Source organism: Polypterus senegalus, chromosome 3 (genome assembly GCF_016835505.1).
Source record: "Polypterus senegalus isolate Bchr_013 chromosome 3, ASM1683550v1, whole genome shotgun sequence".
NCBI lineage: Eukaryota > Metazoa > Chordata > Cladistia > Polypteriformes > Polypteridae > Polypterus > Polypterus senegalus.
The window spans coordinates 247,734,904-247,754,972 of record NC_053156.1 but is presented as its reverse complement, the minus strand read 5'-3'; the positions used below and the strand labels follow the sequence as shown (position 1 = coordinate 247,754,972).

The window sequence follows — 20,069 nt, the reverse complement described above, 5'->3', positions numbered from 1 at the left end:
CATGGTGATCTGAGTGAGCAGCCTTTTTTCGAGTCTAGCCACAAATACTCAAATGGATTGACACCCAAACTCAGACTTGGCCTCTCCAGAACTTTAATATTTTTGTTTTGAAGTCATTCCTATGTAACATTGGCAACTTTTGCTTTATGCTTGGTGTCGTTCTCTTGCTTAAAATCAAATCCTCTCCCAGTGGTGCAGGTTCCTGAAGACTGCTTTCCTCCAGGATTTTCTTACATTTTGCTGCATTCATTTTACCTTCCAACCTCATAAGCTGTCAAGTGTCTGCTGCTAAAAGGCATCTCTAAAACATGTTTCTGCCACCACACTATTTCATGGTGGAGATGGTGTTCTTATTGATAATATGCAGTGTTTGGCTTAAGCAAAACATGGTGTTTAGTCTGAAAAAAAAGGTTTATTTTGGGTTCTCAATCCATAAATCTTTCTTCTAGCTGAATTCAGAGTCTCCCATACCATATGGTAAACTCAAGCCAAGCTGTCATGTTTGTTTTTTAACAGTGGCTTCCACTTTGCCAGTCTCCCATAAAGCGGCAACTGGTGAAGCACCCATGCCATACTCTCAGTTTCTTAATGATTGATTTAACTGGACTCCAAGGGATATTCAGTGACTTGGATATTTTGTTGTATCCATTCCACATGACTTGTGCTTTTCAATCACCGTTTCCCATTTTGTCTTCATTGTGTAGGTTAGGCCACCATACTGACTCACCAGAAGTTGACCTTAGAAAATAAGATACATTTACTATTTATATTTAAATGCCAGACAGGTGCTCTCCATTGAACTAATGCTACGACTTCTAAGACCAGTTGGCCGCACCACTGATGTTAAAAGGGGTTGAATACTTATGTGATCAATTTTATTTCTACTTTATACTGTATTTATAATTAATGTATACCACTTTGCAGAGATGTGTTTTGTTGTGTCAAACAAATTAATCTAAATCCACTCAACCCAACCCAACTCAACCTTGAAAGAAAGGGTATAAGATTTACAAAAAAATATTTTGCAAAAGGAAAAACAGTGGAATGAATAAGGCCACAACATGCCCATTATTTAAGGGTTTTAAATATGAGGCAAATGTGCTTCAGAGGCCAAGTACATTAAAAAGAAATCAAACTTCTATGCCTGGAGGAATTTTACCAGTAGGACTAAAGATGTTGTCATAGATTTTTTTTTCCAGTTATAGTAGTTAACTGCAGTGTTTTTTTCTCCGTAAAGCCCTGGCTGTGCTTCAATTTTCTGCTTGTGAGGTCATTAGCCCGAAACAGCCATGGTCAATTTGTTAGCCTGTGTTTCACTGAGCTAAAAACAAATTATTAACCTGAAGTCCTCTTTTGACCTGGCAGTGACTGAAAAAACACACCTTGCATGCCCGGCTTGGTATGAAAAGTATGAATGAAATGTTCAATATGCTGGTGTGTTGTGTACATGTATTCCGCTCACCAGTTGGCTGACTACCATCCTTTACTGCTTATGTAATTTTTTTCCTACGAGTGAGCTCCTCGATCAAAACCCAACACTCACTCTCACGCAGACAAGGAAGAGGAAAGTCGGCAAACTCAGAGCTCTGTGTGTGATGAAGCGCTCCCGAGGTCTGTCCGAGGATGAGGGCATGTTTGTAAATCTGTGTAAACAGGGCAGCTCCTCTCAATAATCCGGATGCGCCCAGATGGCTTTGGCATCATTCAAAATGCGCGACTCCAGTCCTAGTGTTGCTTCTTTGCTCAGGCGGTCTTTGAAAGCTACGCCAATAACAGAACTTTAAAAACCTGTAGCTGTGTCTTTATCATTGCTGGTGCGGCTAACGTTTTTCTGGAGAAAAAAAAAAAACTCTTGATAAATTCTTTATTTCTTTCTTTTCCATATGTTGTTAGCGCACTTAGTGTAGCGAGCCAAGCTCTGACGTGTGCACCCAAGTGGAAAAGTTAATTTTTAACTCGCTTCAATGGGCGATTCGCCCGCACTTGGCAGCGCTGCAGATCCAGACGCATCACAGCCCCATGCGCTTAAAATGTAGGCAACGGTTTTAGAAGCTACAAACACTGTCTTCTCAAAGCTGTCTGCCATGGGTAGCGGCAGCAGCAGAGGGAGAAAAGTTTCGGCCGCATTAGAAAAAGATGCGAACACCCTGCACAAGGGTGTCAAGCAGGGGGAGCTTGAAGGGGACAATCGTCTTTACAAAATTCAGAAGTTGTCGCGCTTCTGCCAACCTCGTGCCCGTGCCGCACCAGACTGTCATAGTGAAGGAAACGAGTCGGATTTTTCGCTCGACGAAGAAGATGCAGATGTAGAGGACAATGAAAGGAAGTTAGACCGAGCGTTAGCAGAGTTGGAAGGGGACGACTTCAGTTCTAAGAGAAAACATCACCAAGGGTCCTTCGTGCGCTCCAACACCTACAGTTTCTGCAGTTCCCGACAGGTGTACCCCGGACCCGATTTCAGTTCAACCCCTTTTATCCAGACAGGAGTACCCAGAAAAGGACTCGCCGGACATTTAACCGCTAATACCGCGCCGTCATACTTTGGGAGAGAAGGGGTGAACGCATGTGCAGCGTCCGCGACTCCTGCTTGGGGACATCACCTGGAAAGTCGCGATCACAGAAATGTGAGTAACCTGCGACGGACTTAAGAGATAATCCTATTGTGACAACTTGTCTGGGTGCCTTGGCTTCGTTTATTTCGCATATGTTTCGTAATTCTTTAGTAAGGTTTGTTTCAAGTTTTACTGAGACGCGCTTGGTCTTTTCCTGAGCTTTGTTTTCTTCTAAAGGTAAACTAATAGTTTTATATGAACGGATTATACGTACATTTTAGTAATGTTTGTTTTATACAGTGCCGTTCGTCATGAATATCACGCAAAAGTGTTTTTATCAGTATGCACAGTACGATTTAGGGACTAACGCGCTGGTGTGTCCTGAGGACGAGTGATGAGATCTGAACTTACAGCCCAATAGCCGTGAGCCCAGCGCCTTACTATATCAGATTCTGATTGCCTCAATTTATAAATATATAAGATTTCGAAAGCAAGTCCAAGTGCCACACATAACGCCAATCCATCACTTAACCAAGTGTTTTGACTCTCTGCTAAAAGTTAAGCACACTGTGCGAATACAGGAAACCACTGATGCATATCCAGCTGCGGAAATTAATGTTTATACATTAGGCTAAACATTTTTACTTTACATATGGAAATTCCTCATTGCACATTCCCACCATCTCATAAAAATACCATCTTTTCAGGGTGGATCTAGAAGAAAAATATTTAAAGTATGGCTGAAATTTACTGTAATAGCAGTCCTGTATACCCTTGTTAAGCTATACCAACTCCAAAAATGTTTGATTCTAATTTAAAACAGCTCGAAATAGATTTCTACATGCTCTGTTTGTTTTTACATTTAAACTGTTTGTTCATTACAATTCATTCTCGTTATGTTTTAGTTTGTGTGAATAGGTCCTTTATATTTTGCTTGAAGGTTGCTATGTTTTTCAGCACACCCCAACTCTAGAGCTCTGAAAGATGATCTGTGGGTTGGAGCAGCTCCATGAAACCATGACACAGATGTATCCTGTTGACCAAAGCTGTTCTCATGTGTGGGCACACCATTTAAAACGATGGGTTCAGTAAATCATTACATTTTCCAATATTTTATATATTCACTTTTGTGCTATGAAAATGTTGCAGACTCAGTAAATTCGTCCATTTAATTTCTAAACCCATTTTTCATGTTAAGCTGAAGCCTATTCTAACTGCAATGGACACACAGCAGGAACAAAAGAACCAGACAGGTCACCACTTCTGCCTGCATATAGGATGTCCATATCGAACCATTGAGTAAAAATATCAACCTTGGGTGTTTAAAGTTTGCAATTTTGGGGGTGTCCAAGGGATTGCTTAGTCGGGAGAAAACTGTTCTGGTGACAGCTGGCAGGCAGCTCCCATATTTTAGGAAGACCGCTATTAAAATTGTTAAAGGAACAGGCCATTATAGTTTCTTTTTGTGTTTTTAATGTAGCTGTCTTATGTGTGTTCCATACACCACCCAGAAGCTTCGTCTCCTTATGGACCATATTGGCATGATTTCAGAATGTGTTACTCATTTCCCAAGTTTTTTTTTTTTTTTTTAACTTAACTTTAAAGGCATATTTTTAATAATGTGAACAGTGAATTATTTTTCTTATTTGGGATTTTAGTAGTTGGTGCCATGGCAATCTAATGATAAGCACTGCGGTTGGCTCAAAGCTCCATGGACCTGGGTTCAATGCACATCCCTGCTGCTGGCTGCATGGAGTTTGCATGTTCTTGTAGTACTGGTGGAAACAGCAGTAGTTTTGTCACTTGCACAGAGGACAGGGAAATTCTTACTTGCATGTCCAACTAACATTGCCACTATCCTGCATGATAAACTAGAGATAGAGGTTGGTAGACATGCGCTGATAGCGTGTTGACGCACCCACCACATGACAAACCACCTGGATTGGGACCCGAGGGCAATGGGTGACACCTCAGCGCAACATTGGCAAACTGTGAGGTTTTTTTTTTTTGGTTTTTTTTATTATTTTTATTAATTTTATTTCACTCCATACAAAGCAATCAAGTTTTTACAAAAAGAAAAATAGAGTTAAGAACAGATCGATCCCCACCCTTGAGAGAGAGAGCAAGCCAAACGGCATAAAATTTAAGGCTTTTAAACATACCTAAATTAATAAATTCTCTATGCTTCATGAACTTAAAATATTACTGATTAGATCCTGCCATGTTTTGAAAAACGTCTGTACGGATCCTCTAACTGAGTATTTGATTTTTCCAATTTCAAATAATATAACACATCAGTTTCCCACTGACTTAAAGAGGAGAGTTTGGATTCTTCCAGTTTATCAGAATAAGTCTGCGTGCCAACAGTGTAGTGAATGCAATCAGAATTTGTTTGTCTTTCTCCACTTTAAGACCCTCTGGAAGAACCCCAAACACAGCTGTTAATGGGTTAGGAGGGATTGTGAGTCCAAGGCTGTCTGAAAGGTAATTAAAAATTTTTGTCCAGAATAATGTTAATTTGGTGCAGGCCCAGAACATGTGACCTAGTGAGGCTGGGACTTGGTTGCAGCGCTCGCAGGTTGGATCATGCCCTAGAAACATTTTGGAGAGTTTTAGTCGAGACAGATGTGCTCGATATATAATTTTGAGTTGTATAATTGTATGCTTTGCATATGGAGCTCGAGTGAATTCTCTGCATTGCTACTTTCCACTCCTTTCTGATATATTAATTGAGAGATCTTTTCCCAGTGTCCTCTTGGATCTTTGAAAGGAGGGATTGTAAAATGATTTTATATATTGTAGAGATGGAGTCTAAGTCCTTGAGATTGAGCAATATTTTTCCAGCATGGATGAGGGTGCAAGATGAGGAAAATCTGGAAGGTTCTGTTTAACAAAGTTCCTGATTTGAAGATAGTGAAAGAAATGTGTAGCTGGAATGTTAAATTTGGAATGTAATTGTTCATAGGATGCAAAGACGTTGTCTATATAAAGATCTCTAAGCAAGTTAATTCCAAATTTTTCCAGATATTAAAACTGCATATGTTTGTGAAGGTTGAAAGAGGTGGTTCTCTTGCAGAGGTGCCACAGATAGAAGCTTCTCCGTCTTAAAATGCTTTCTACATTGGTTCCAGATTCTAAGTGAGTGGAGCACAATTGGGTTATTAGTGTATTGCCGATAGCGTGTGTTTATTGGAGCACAAGCAGGGAATACAAAGAAGTACTGCAGGATTTTACTTCTATTGTGGTCCAAGCCTGTGTATGTTCTTCTATTTGTGTCCAGGTTCTTATCGCCTGTATATTTGCTGCCCAGTAATAAAACTGGAAGTTAGGTAGAGCCATGCCACCTTCTGCCTTTTGTCTTTGTAGGGTCGCTCTTTTGATGCGTGGATGTTTTGAATTCCAAATAAATGAGGTTATTGTTGAATCTAATTGCTTAAAGAATGATTTATTAATGTATATTGGGATGTTTTGAAATAAAAAAAGGAGCTTAGGAAGAATATTCATCTTAACAGTGTTAATTCTTCCAGCTAGTGTGAGATGAAGGGTTGACCATCTATGCAAGTCTTGTTTAATTTTTTCCATGCAGACGCTAAATTTTGTTGATAAAGAGCTTTATGTTTACTTGTGATGTTTACCCCGAGGTATTTAAACTGTTCTGCAATGATAAAAGGTAGGGTGTCTAATCTAATATTATATGCTTGAGAATTCACTGGAAAGAGTACACTTTTATTCAGATTAATTCTGAGACCAGAGATCTTTTGAAATTCTGTGAGTGCTGCTAAGACTGCAGGCACAGAATTTTCTGGGTCCTGATATATACAGTACCATGTCATCTGCATATAATGAGATTTTCTGTTCCAGTCCTTCTCTGCTAATCCCCTTTATCTGATCAGTATTTCGACAATGTATTGCCAGTGGTTCAATGGCAATGCAAACAGCAGCGGTGACAAGGGCATCCTTGTCTAGTGCCACGCTCTAGTTTAAAGTAGTCTGAGCAAATGTTATTGATGCAAACTGAAGCTTCTGGGTTAGTATACAGTAATTTAATCCATGCACAAATGTTGGGCCAAACCCAAACTTCTCCAATGTAGTAAAAGGTATTTCCATTCAATCATGTCGAATGCTTTTTCTGCATCCAATGATAATAATATTTCTGGGGTGTTTGATTTAGTTGGTGAGTATATTACATTAAACAGGCGTCGAAGATTTGAAGATAAGTGGCGGCCCCTAATAAATCCAGTTTGGTCTTGTGATATTACCGAGGGAGCACTTTCTCCATCCTTCTAGCTATGATTTTAGAGAGTATTTTAACGTCGTTATTCAGAAGTGAAATTGGTCTGTATGATGCACATTGTAATAAGTCCTTATTTTGTTTTGGAAAACAGTGATTAGTGCTTGGCGAAAGGTTTGTGGAAGAGATTGGTTATCTCTGGCTTCTGTAAATGTTGCTAATAGGAGGGAGCTAGCTGAGCGGAGAATTTCTTGTAAAATTCTGCAGGGTAGCCATCAGGGCCTGCTGCTTTCCACCTTGGAGTGACTTTATAGCATCTAGTAATTCTGATAATGCCAGAGGTTTATCAAGTTCCTCCACACTAAAAGCGTCTATTTGTGGTATCTGTAATGTATCCAGAAATGCATTAGATTGTGTATTGTCTTCTTTAGACTCAGTAGTATATAGGGATTTATAGTAGTCTCTGAAAGTGTGCATTATATTTTTGTGTTCATGATTTTATCTCCGTTCGTGTTAGTGATTACCGAGATTGCGCTGCACTTCTTGCTTGTGAATTTGTTGAGCTAAAAGCTTATTAGCTTTCTCCATGTTCATAATAATGATGTCTGGATTTGTAAATTAGTTGTTCAGTTTCTTTAGTTGTCAAGAGGTTTAATTCTGAATGTAGAGCCTGCCTCCTCCTATGTAGAGTCTCGCTTGGTAGTCTGGCGTGTTCTTTATCTATTTTAGTAATTTCGCTTTTTATCTCCGCTACTTTCTTGGCTTCGGATTTATTTCTGTGGGAAAGATATGAGATAATCTGACCTCTTAAGAAGGCCTTAAGAGTTTCCCAGAGTATTCCTGAAGAGATCTCAGGTGATGTATTTGTCTCTAGAAAGAATTTGATTTGTTTGGATATAAATTCAGTACAATTCTCGTCAGCTAATAGAAGCGGTTGAGGCCATCTGCGGGTGAGTGTATGGGGCTTAGTAATTTTAGCTCCAAGATCATAGGTGCATGGTCAGAAATAACAATTGCATCGTATTCACAAGATTTAATCATAGGCAAGAAGTTATTGTCTATAAAGAAGTAATCAATCCTTGAGTAACAATGATGCACTGGTGAGTAGAAAGAATATGTTCTTGAATTTGGGTTTAAAAACCTCCAGGGGTCTGATAAGTTGTGAGGTTTTTAACGGTGGCTGGGGTGCCAATCCTGCCACCTACTTCCACGTTTTCCCTGTAAGTTGGAGAACATGCTTGCAGGGCTGGCGCAGATTAACGTCATACCCAGGGTGAAGCAATTGCAGGTTAAAGTCCTTGCTCAAGGGCCCAATGGAGTAGAGTCACTTCTGCCATTTACAGGATTCAGACCAGCAACCTTCCAATTGCTGGCGCAGATCCCTAGCCTCAAAGCCACCACTCCACCCATATGATAAACAAGAATGTATTAAAATACATAACTCTATTTTATTTAAGAGTGCTTTGGTTTTCCTCATATATTTGCATCTTAGGATAATTTGGAGCGTCTGAAAGGGCCTGATACAAGTGAGTCTCTTATCTGCGTGTTGTGCCCCTGTGATATGGTTCCTGCTTTCTGCTCAGTTCTCAAATTTTAAGCTCTGATACACTTTTACCATGAAATAATACAAAAGGTTTAGAAAATGGGCTTTGGTAATGATCTGGGACATGCTGCTAGGCTGAATGGTTCTGTTAAGTTTAACGCATATACATGCACTGACCCAAACTCGACTCTTCAGGACTTTACTACTCAGTTACTGTATGTCATCCATGTTTGAAGTCAGATATCCTCAATGCAAGTCTAAAGAGCATCCTGTTTTGGATTTATTGTACGTTCGTATCAGCTTTACTGATGCCTGTGGGATTTAACGTGAGTTACATCAGCAGCATTTGCCATAACTGGCAGAAAAAGCCATAGCAAGTAATCAATGCAAAATTCCAAACTACACAACTGTTTAAGGGATGGCACGGTTATGCAGTGGTAGCGCTGCTGTCTCAAAGTAAGGAGACCAGGGTTCACATTCTGCGTTCTTCCTGTGTGGAGTTTGCATGTTCTCCTCATGTTTGTGTGGGTTTCCTCCAGGTGCTCCGGTTACCTTGCCACAGTCCAAAGACATGCAGGTTAGGTGGATTGGCAATACTAAATTGGCCCTGGTTTGTGTATGTTTGCCCCCCGATAGACTGGCACCCTGTCCAGGGTTTGTTCCTGCCTTGTGCCCTATGGTGGCTGAGAAAGGCTCCAGCACCTCCACAACCCTGATCAGGACTAAGCAGCTGAGGATATGGCAACTGTGTGCCATAAGTAATGAAACATGAATATGGTGTTTATTCTTGTACAGATAACTTACTAAAATACCAATCATTAGAGGCCCAGCATGGTTCTAATTACAGAATGAATATTTTTATGATTTTGATTACAGTGAGGCTGAAATAATTGTGTTTAACTTAAATACCTTTTTGGATTCCAAGCATGACTAAATGGCTGCAAGCAACTGAATTATTCTGAAAAGCAGCATCATAGCTATGGCAGTCATCATCAGCTGTAGGATCTTCTTCTTCTTTCAGTTGCTCCCATTAGGGGTTGCCACAGTGGATCATCTTCTTCCATATCTTTCTGTCCTCTGCATCTTGTTCTGTTACACCCATCACCTGCATGTCCTCTCTCACCACATCCATAAACCTTCACTTAGGCCTTCCTCTTTTCCTCTTCCCTGGCAGCTCTATCCTTAGCATCCATCTCCCAATATACCCAGCATCTCTCCTCTGCACATGTCCAAAGCAGTGCAATCTCACCTCTCTGACATTGTCACCCAACTGTCCAACTTGAGCTGACCCTCTAATGTACTCATTTCTAATCCTATCCATCCTCGTCACACTCATTGCAAATCTTAGCATCTTTAACTCTGCCACCTCCAGCTCTGTCTCCTGCTTTCTGGTCAATGGCACCATCTCCAACCCATATAACATAGCTGGTCTCACTACCATCCTGTAGACCTTCCCTTTCACTCTTGCTGATACCCGTCTGTCACAAATCACTCCTGACACTCTTCTCCACCCATTCCACCCTGCCTATACTCTCTTTTTCACCTCTCTTCCATAATCTCCATTACTCTGTACTGTTGATCCCAAGTATTTATACTTATCCACCTTTGCCAAATCTACTCCCTGCATCCTCACCATTCCACTGACCTCCCTCTCATTTACACACATTTATTCTGTCTTGTTCCTACTGACCTTCATTCCTCTCCTCTGTAGAGCATATCTCCACCTCTTCAGGGTCTCCTCAACCTGCTCCCTACTATCGCTACAGATCACAATGTCACAACAAACATCATAGTCCGTGGGGACTCCTGTCTAACCTTGTCTGTCAACCTGTCCATCACCATTGCAAATAAGAAAGGGCTCAGAGCTGATCCCTGATGTAATCCCACCTCCATCTTGAATGCATCCATCGCGCCTACTGCAGACCTCACCACTGTCACACTTCCCTCATACATATCCTGTACAACTCTTATATACTTCTCTGCCACTCCTGACTTCCTCATACACCACAGCTCTTCTCGAGGCACCTTGTCATATGCTTTCTCCAGGTCCACAAAGATACAATGCGACTCCTTCTGGCCTTCTCAACATCCTCAGAGCAAATATTGCATCTGTGGTGCTCTTTCTTGGTATGAAACCATACTGCTGCTCACTAATCATCACCTCACTTCTTAATCTAGCTTCCACTATTCTTTCCCATAATTTCATGCTGTGGCTCATCAAGTTTATTCCCCTGTAGTTACTGCAGTCCTGCACACCCCCCTTATTCTTAAATATCGGCACCAGTACACTTTTTCTCCACTCCTCAGGCATCCTCTCACTTTCCAAGATTCCATTAAACAATCTGGTTAAAAACTCCACTGCCATCTCCCCTAAACACCTCCATGCTTCCATAGGTATGTCATCTGGACCAACGGCCTTTCCATTTTTCATCCACTTCATAGCTGTCTTTACTTTCTCCTTGTTAATCTGTTGCACTTCCTGATTCACTAACTCCACATCATCCAACCTCTTCTCTCTCTCATTCTCTTCATTCATCAGCCTCTCAAAGTACTCTTTCCATCTGCTCAACACACTCTCCTCACTTGTGAGTACACTTCCATCTTTATCCTTTATCACCCTAACCTGCTACACATCTTTCCCAGCTCAGTCCCTCTGTCTAGCCAATTGGTACAGATCATTTTCTCCCTCCTTTGTGTCCATCCTCTCATACAACTCATCATATGCCTTTTCTTTAGCCTTCGCCACCTCTCTCTTCACCTTGCGCCTTATCTCCTTATACTCTTGTCTACTTTCTGCATCTCTCTGACTGTCCCACTTCTTCTTTGCCATCCTCTTCCTCTGTATACTTACTATATCTGCTGTAGATTCCCTGCTGTCTGGTAACTCTTCACTGCCACCCAGTGCCTGTCTCACCTCCTCCCAAAACTCAACCTTGCAGTCTTCCTTTTTCAACTTCCACCATTTGATCCTTGGCTCTGCCCTCACTCTCTTCCTCTTCTTGATCTCCAACATCATCCTACAGGCACCCAGACTGCTTAACTACACTCTCCCCTGCAACCACTTTGCAGTCTTCAATCTCCTTCAGATCAACTCTTCTGCATAGGATGTAATCTACCTGTGTGCATCTTCCTCCACTCTTGTATGTAACCCTATTCACAACAGCCATGTCCATCCGTTTGGCAAAATCCATTATCCTCTGACCTTCTTCATTCCTCTCCTTGACACCATACCTACCCATCACCTCCTCATCTCCACTGTTCCCTTCACCAACATGCCCATTGAAATCCACTGCAATCACCACTTTCTGTCCCTTGGGTACACTGTTCATCACTTCATCCAACTCACTCCAAAACTTGTGGTGCATAAGCACTAACAACATTCATCATCATACCTCAAATTTCCAGCTTCATAATCATTACTCAGCCTGACACTCTTTTTGCCTCCAAAACACCCTTGACATACTGTTCCTTCAGAATAACTCCTACCCCATTTATCCTCCCATCCACACCATGATAGGACAATTTGAATCCAGCTCCAATCCACCTGGCCTTACTCCCCTTCCATTTAGTCTCTTGCACGCACAATATATCAACTTTCCTTCTCTCCATCATATCTGCTAACTCTCTCCCCTTACCAGTCATACTGCTAACATTCAAAGTTCCTACCCTCTGTTCCACTTTCTTTACTTTCCTCTTTATACGTCTCCCCCCTCTTCTTCTCCTTCTTCTTCTTCGGCCAACAGTAGCCCAGTTTCCGCCAGCACCCTATTGGCTAACAGTACTGGTGGTGGTCGTTGTTAGCCCGGGGCTCGATCGATCCGCTATGGAAATTTGTATTGCTGTCCATATATTGATTTGGCAAAATTTTACACCGGAAGCCCTTCCTGATGTAACCCTCCCCATTTATTCAGGCTTGGGAATAGCACGAAGAAACACACTGGTTTGTGCATCCTCTGTGGCTGATTTTCATCATCAGCTGTAGGACAATGGGATAATGTGTTATATTTTGACCTGTCAGACATACTGGTAATTGTATTAATAAAAATAGCCTTTACAAGAGAATTCTCCTGAAGATCTGCATGACTTTATTTTATACAACAGCTTGCTAAAGTTGTTCAATCCATTGCTGTTTCTTACCTTGTGTAATGTGTCTCTGGGACACGTTATGCCCAACTTCCTCTCCAGAGTAGGCTGAGCAAGTTCAATTAATAGCGTATGAATGGGGCAGAATAGTGGGGATGGCCCTGCACCCTTATGGTTTGCTCTTCAGCTCCTTAACCAAAAGTTCACATGGACCATATTCAGAATTTCTGTTTTTTGAGTCACAAATATCTAATAGTGTACGTCTCTTTCAGTTTGGCTGACAGTTGGCTGTTTGATTATACATAAAAATAACTACATTTCTTCACTTTCTGTCATTTTCCTGATTCCTTTATCTGCCAATATTTGATACTACACATTAGATAAGTCTGTGCTGGTTATAAACCAACTAACCATTTCCTTTTTGGTAACTGAACTTCATCACATTTTGTCATTTTTTCTTGTGCTTATTCTGAAGTTAACAGACAAATGCCTCATATGATTACATTAATGATTTCAATTAATTTTCTGTTTGAAATAAAAGTCTGTAAGTACTGTGGTTGAAGTAGCTGTTAACTGGAATGTTCTGTTTGTGTAGAAACCTTCAGGTTAAATGGAGTTACAAACTACAATTGGGTTAAGTGGTGGAATATTAGCTATTGTTCCAATTTCAGAGCACTTGAGCTATGTTTTAGTTACTGGTTGGAATATCATCTGTGTTGAGTTTGTATGTTCCCCCTGTGTCTGTCTATCTATCTATCTATCTATCTATCTATCTATCTATCTATCTATCTATCTATCTATCTATCTATCATGTGGTTATCCTTCTATAATCCAAAAGACATGAATTCTGGTGGCCTGGTAGCTCCAGATTGTCCATATGTGGCCAGTGTGTGAATCTGGGTGTCCTAGTGTGTTTTGTGACGTAATCAGTGCTGGGTTTTGTCTTATTCCAGTTGCTGCACGGACCAGCTCCTGCTACGCACATCTGTGTCAAAGAATAAAAATGTCACTAAAATGGAGGTTTACCAGTAGTGTGTTAAATTTGACAAAAATATAAATGGCTGGCTGCCACCCTCTCTCACCATTCACTCTAAAGAGTCAACTGATAGAACGATTTTGAATTTCATATGAAAACAACTTTTACAAGCATTTAAGCCTTCCAGTCTCTGTGAAATTGCATGCCATCTTATTTCTTTTTAAATTTAACAGTAATCTTTATTCTTTATAGATATTAAATAAGAGCTTTGCTGTGCTTTTTTCAGAGCCAGAGTGAAGATTTTGATGTACTTAAAGAGGAAGCCAGCCGACAAAATGTACGGAGTTCCTTTGTATTTTATCAGTTGCTTTATGCTGTTTTGTCTTTGCACTTTCTCGACAGGTAAAATTTCATAGTTTTGTTTTTTCTCTTTTCTTTAACTTAAAGGGTTCTCTGGCACCTCTGACACCTCAGGATTTGGAAAACAACAACGTTTCAGATAAGTACGTATCAGTTTTCAGTAGGCCATTTTACCCATTGTATCTTAAATGTGGCTTTTCTGAGACCATTTCCATTAATTCTGTTTTTTATATGCATGAGGACACATTTTAATCATTCATTTTTATTTTAGGTTTTGCTTTCAAGAAATTGAAATAATTTTAAGTTCTTTCATGACACTATTTTGTTTTATATGGTTTCCGCCATTTACTTTGCTTGCTGTTTGTACTGCATTATGTATAAACTATGCAGGGATAACCAGGATTATGCAATGCATGATGTTACTGTTAAAGGTCAGCTTCATGCAATTCCTGGTTGTCCAAGATTTTGGATATGACCAAACCTTCTAGTGTGCTTACTTTGTTCTTCAGTGTTTGTATTTCACAATCCTTTGCTTTTTTGAACCCTGATTTGAATATCATTTAGATTTCCCGATTACAGACTTTAGACCATTATCAACTACCTTTCATCTTCTTCTTATGCAGCTATATCCCGATTCTATATTCCTATACGCTACTATGGTTCTATCTCCTGGCAGAATAAATGCAAGTGCATTTTGCTTGTCTATGTCCTTTTGCATTTTGAGTGCATTGCTTTTGGGAGTGTGTGTTCCCACTGGTTTCTTCGTCTAAAATTGTTTTACCTTATTAATTTTCTTGTCCTGGCAGTTACTTTTTGTTTGCTCTACAGGGGCCTTTCTAAATTCAGGTAGGCACTAAAATCACGTTGTTCCAAGTAAGGACAGGTTAGCAGAGCAAAGACGTGTTTATTCATCCATAAAGTCTTCATTTTTTTATTTTAAAGTTTTAAAATTACTAACAGCTTGTCAAAGGGCTTAGATCCATATTTTATTTTCTTTGCTTATTTCCCTGTCGCAGCCATAGTTGTTGGTGAATCACAAACACTCTTTTACCAATGAATACAATGTTTTAAGCTATTAACAGCTGTGATGCTATACATGACAGCAAATTATTGCTGAGACAGATTGGGAAACTGGTGTAAGTTGAAACTGAGAGATCAAGAATACATAATAACAAAGCTAAATTGTGACACAAACTCAGTCAAAAATTGGGGAAGCAAAGTCAAATAACAGTAGACCAAAGAAAGAAATAGCAAAACAAGAAGCGCAAAATGATTTTTAGGTAAATAAAATTTAAAATAGTGAACTTGCACATGAGGACAACCTTTTAACCCATCATGTTGTTAGCATTAGCGTCACAGCTTATGTGACTCCGCCCCTAATGACATCATCAGCGTCTTACCAATGGGAGCTCAAAATAGCGATGCCCATTTAAACCAAAATGGCAGTGGAAATGATAAAAAATATATTATAAAGATCTCAACCACACACTATAGCAAGAATTGAGTTCCTTGCCTTCAAAAACTTCAGACAGAATTTCTCAATAGCCCAGAAACCTTTTGTTACTTCATAACAACAACATTACAGTGATTATGACAATTTTCCTGTTTTTTTTTTTTAATATTCAGTAAAAAGATTATGGAAATAAGAATGTAATCAGGTATTTACTGGTTCTTGCTAACAATGGGAAAGCAGCATATGAAATCTAACAAAGAGTTTTTCCATTTACTGCTCTCTGTCTGTAAAATATAAGCAATTCAAACTTATTAAAAATTACAACAAAACCAATGACAAAGAAATTTTAGGTAATAGAGAGAGGCACAAGAGATTTTATTTATCTTCATTTTTAAAAACTTTTAATAAGGTTTCATTTGTAAGGTTAGTGATCACACTAAAAAAGCAGAAATTGAAGGAATTCAGTGTGCAGATGGGTGCAGAACTGGCCTAAACAGAGAAGGTAATAGGCAACAGTATGTGAACTTTGTCCAAAAATCAACTATGTGGCTTTAAAAGCGTCATCCCTCAGGGATCTGTGCTGGAGTCACTACTCTCTTAATTTTTATAAATGATCTACGTAAGCATGTAATTAATATAATAGTTAGCTTTACAGATGACACTGTGTCTTAGAATCAGCAAAGTCATAACAGGACAAACATAATGGCTCACTCACCACTTCTAAAATTCTTCAAAAATGTTTAATGCTAATAAGATGTTGGTTTATAGAGAGACGTCAAAGTCCAGAGAGGGTCAACAAAACTGACTCTAGGGCTGAGGACACGAGTTGGGTGGAGTTGCATCTTTACAGTTGAATCAAATGATCACTGAGTTTAAAACCAGGCAAACAGATTGTATGCTAGAAGCCAGCTTTTACTTCAAATGAGTGCACAGATGGAAGCAAGTTATGGATAAATTTCACAATAATGTTATACTGTAAAATATTTCTTTTCACAGAGGATGGCATGGCAAAAGCTATCAAGCGGTATAGTAAATGCTCAACTTAATAATTTTTAAAAGAGTTAGGTGTATGTACAGAGATTAATGAACTAGTTGTGGCACAATGGCCCTTTCTTGTTAAAAGTTTTTGTTATCTTCTTACAGAATATAATTTTGTGAAAAATATAGCTATACTCAGAAGCTTTGTCAAATTCATATACAAACTGGCATGAAAAGCCAGCATGCCTATATACATTCCAGTAACTAAAACTGTTGGACAATTCTTTGCAAAAAATATCTTGTCCATACCCAGATAAGGTCAGATCATTATGATATCAAAATGCTTATCTATTGCAAGATTGGATACAGTAAGTAAGTCTGATAGGGACTAGATCAATGGCCCATGACAGGCAATATGAATTTGAAAGAGAGCTGCAACAATGGCTGATAAAAATGGTTCACACCTATTCTGAAGGACCTGGGAGAGCCAGAGGAACACCACCATAGAAGAATTAACAGATTATTTAACATGCTGATGCTACACCTCTGTCAACATTTTGTACCACTGAAACAGACCTGGTAGCCTCTGTTAAATCACTGCTTATTTCCCATCTCAGATTGAATCAAGAATGTCACGATGGAGCAGCATACTGTAGTGTGGAATGCCAGAGAATGTCATTGGGTCGTCATCAGAACAGAGCTCTACTTCATTGTTCTTTGGGCCCACACATGACATCAACAATGATTCAAACAATCATCCATCCATCCATTATCCAACCCGCTATATCCTAACTACAGGGTCACGGGGGTCTGCTGGTGCCAATCCCAGCCAACACAGGGTGCAAGGCAGAAAACAAACCCCGGGCAGGGCACCTGCCCACCACAGGGCGTGCATACACCAAGCACACACTAGGGAGAATTTAGAATCACCAATCTACATGTCTTTGGTCTGTGGGAGGAAACCCATGCAGACACGGGGAGAACATGCAAAGTCCACGCAGGGAGGACCCGGGAAGTGAACTAAGGTCTCCTAACTGCAAGGCAACAGCGCTACCACTGCACCACCGTGCCGTCCTTAATTTTATTCTTATTTTAATTTTATTTTTTATATTTTGTCTTTTTTCTCTTTCTTCATCCTGTAAATCACTTTGAGCTAGATCATTTGTATGAAAATGTGCTATATAAATAAATATTGTTGTTGTTGTTGACACTTTTTCCTGTCTTTTTCCTGACAATCTGGTTGTCAGGCACATTGCCTTTCATTTCTTTCTTCTCTGTCTCAGGCTGTTGTTTCATCAGTCTAAACTGGCAATTCTGAAGAATCTGTCACTCTTTCATCATCTTATGCCCAATAATTTGTCCCTAGTCTTAATTTTACGCTTGTTGTCACTATCTATTCAATATGCATTTAATGCAGTAGACCTCATACTCTTTCCTTTTTCTGAGAAACTAGTTTAGCTCAGATATACATCTTTGGAGCTGAGTATCGCAATGTAAAAGAATTTATTCAGGTAGCACTGATTTGCCGTGTGCTTACAGTCCCGCATAACTGACAATTCTTTTATTTATAGATTTGGTAGTTGGGCTGAGTCACTAAGTTTTAAAGTTAACTTCTCAAATCTTGTCCTGCATGGTAATTGGAAATTAGCTTTCACAATCCAAATGCTTTTTAGTCAATATGTCCTAATAATGCATAACAAAAATACATGTTCCCAATTTGAATGCCTAAGTATTGCTTTCTTTTGCTCACAGGCATACCGAAACGTTTTCTCCCACCGGTGCCTCTGTGTTTTATGACGGGTCTGAAGAGGAGCTTATGGCCAGCATTGAGCGCGAATACAGCTGACCTGCTTCCAGAGGCCCCAAGTACCATGGAAACCAAAGCACTTCTCAGCTAAAGCAAGTTGTCTGAAGGGGTGATAATGCACGAACAACTGATTTTTATAGTGAAACAGTAAAACCTGTTTATGCATCCACTTCAAAGTAGACTTCTCTAAAAGAGATGTTTTTGGTTGTTGTGAGGGATGGATAAACGTTTATTTTTTTTTTACTGCTTTTAATGACAAAGATGTACATTACATTTTTCAAAACATTACGAGAAAAGAAAAGCTCAGGACTATCGATGTTTTTCTGGATGTCATGTAGACGGAATTTAAATGCATCATACCAGACACACTACAGTGAATATAACCATGAATCTTTATTGTGTAAAAAGAGAAATCTGAGATTCCAACCTCCATGGAAGGTCTGACATAGATTATTCCAAGCACTTCCAGCCTGCTGCCTGATTTTCCAAGTTCACATTTCTTTAAATGAACACATTTGTTCTTAGTGGATTTTGAAGTATTGAAGACTATTGGAAGAAATGTGATGAATTGTATCACAGCAGTCAAAAAGGATTTAGATGAGTACTAAAAGCTCTACTTCATGTATCCCATCTCTTTAAACATTTTAAACTTTGCATTAATTGCATTTAGGTTTTATGTTTGCTTCACAGAATGCGGTTATAAAATGTCACTGGCAACAGATGTTTCTGCATTATACATAACTGAAAGGCTGTGTTTTTCCTTATTTTTACTATGTGACACATTGTAAAAATGACTTCAGCGTTAAAGTCAGATTGGCAGGTGATCAGAAAAAAGAAACCGAGTGCAGAGAGAATGTTTTTCTTATCCTCTGGCCTGGCTTGTGTGTTCCTTGAGGTTTCCACATATGCTTCATTTCCTGACCTCACCCAAAATATCCTAATTTTGCTGCTCTAGACAGGAAAACTGAATTGCGCCAAGCGCATTGGAATTCAGCTCCAGCGAGAAGGGGAACGGCCTTTCCACCACTTCATCATTCTTCTTTTCGATTCTGACAATGACTTAGTGTATCAAATTCTTTTTTTTCTTTAAGACCTGCGTTGGTGCACATGGAGTCAGTGGAGAGCCTGCCTGTTTTACTGTAGACTCTTTAAAGATGGGTTTGGAGCAAGTAGGTAAATAACTGTTGAGGATTTTTTTATTTTCAGCCCAATTCTACTGTGCTTTAAACAAATTTATTTTTAAATGACATTTTCTGAATAGGCATCTGGATTACATCCAACCTTTTACTTGAACCAAAAGTAATGAATATTCATGAATATCTCTGAGTATCATCTTTTGACTTATGCAGTTTATGCCGCCACCATAGAGGTGAAATGTCACTGTGCAGGCCTACAGGGCACCCATGGCAAAAACAGGAGAACACTGCCCCCTAATGTACAACTTCCAAGCAAAAAAAATAACACTTAATTTTTTTAACTTTACTAAATCTATCCATCCATCCATCCGTTTTCTAACCCACTGAATCCGAACACAGGGTCATGGGGGTCTGCTGGAGCCAATCCCAGCCAACACAGGGCACAAGGCAGGAACCAATCCTGGGCAGGGTGCCAACCCACCACAGGACACTTTACTAAATCTATTAAAGTCAAAATGAAAAGTGCTTGAAGATATAATGAATAATGGTTATTTACTGTTACTAGTTTTATTGCTTTGCTTTGCTTATACTATAGTAAACTCCTTAATTAAAATGGAGTGTTCCAACAATTGTGGTCACCTTAATGACAGAACTCTTATAAATTTAGATTGTGAAAAGTTCAACTTGCCATTCCCCATTTATTAGAAACATTTGTAACATGCACAGTGCCATACACCACTGCATTCTGGGACAGATAAATACAATCTGGCCCATAAAGATCCACAATGTGAGCCAAGCAAACCCTCCACATATCTAACAGATCACTCAGATGATCACTGCCAGCATTTCCAGTTTTCTCTGCCAAATGTTTGCACCTGTTATGCAGTTTGTACACTACAAGTAATGTTGACCTTTCCTAGCATAATGAAGTGAGACTAATTAATAGCAAA

General features: G+C 39.6%; 1 protein-coding gene across 1 annotated transcript; it reads left to right on the top strand.

The window, feature by feature from the left end:
* The first annotated feature begins 1,542 nt into the window (after nucleotides 1-1,542).
* LOC120526044 lies at nucleotides 1,543-19,508 on the top strand. Its single transcript, XM_039748892.1, has 4 exons — nucleotides 1,543-2,624; nucleotides 13,672-13,722; nucleotides 13,833-13,888; nucleotides 17,929-19,508. Exons 1-4 carry the CDS (start codon nucleotides 2,085-2,087, stop codon nucleotides 18,020-18,022), a joined length of 741 nt encoding a protein of 246 aa, XP_039604826.1. The 5' UTR covers nucleotides 1,543-2,084; the 3' UTR covers nucleotides 18,023-19,508.
* The last annotated feature ends 561 nt before the right edge of the window (nucleotides 19,509-20,069 follow it).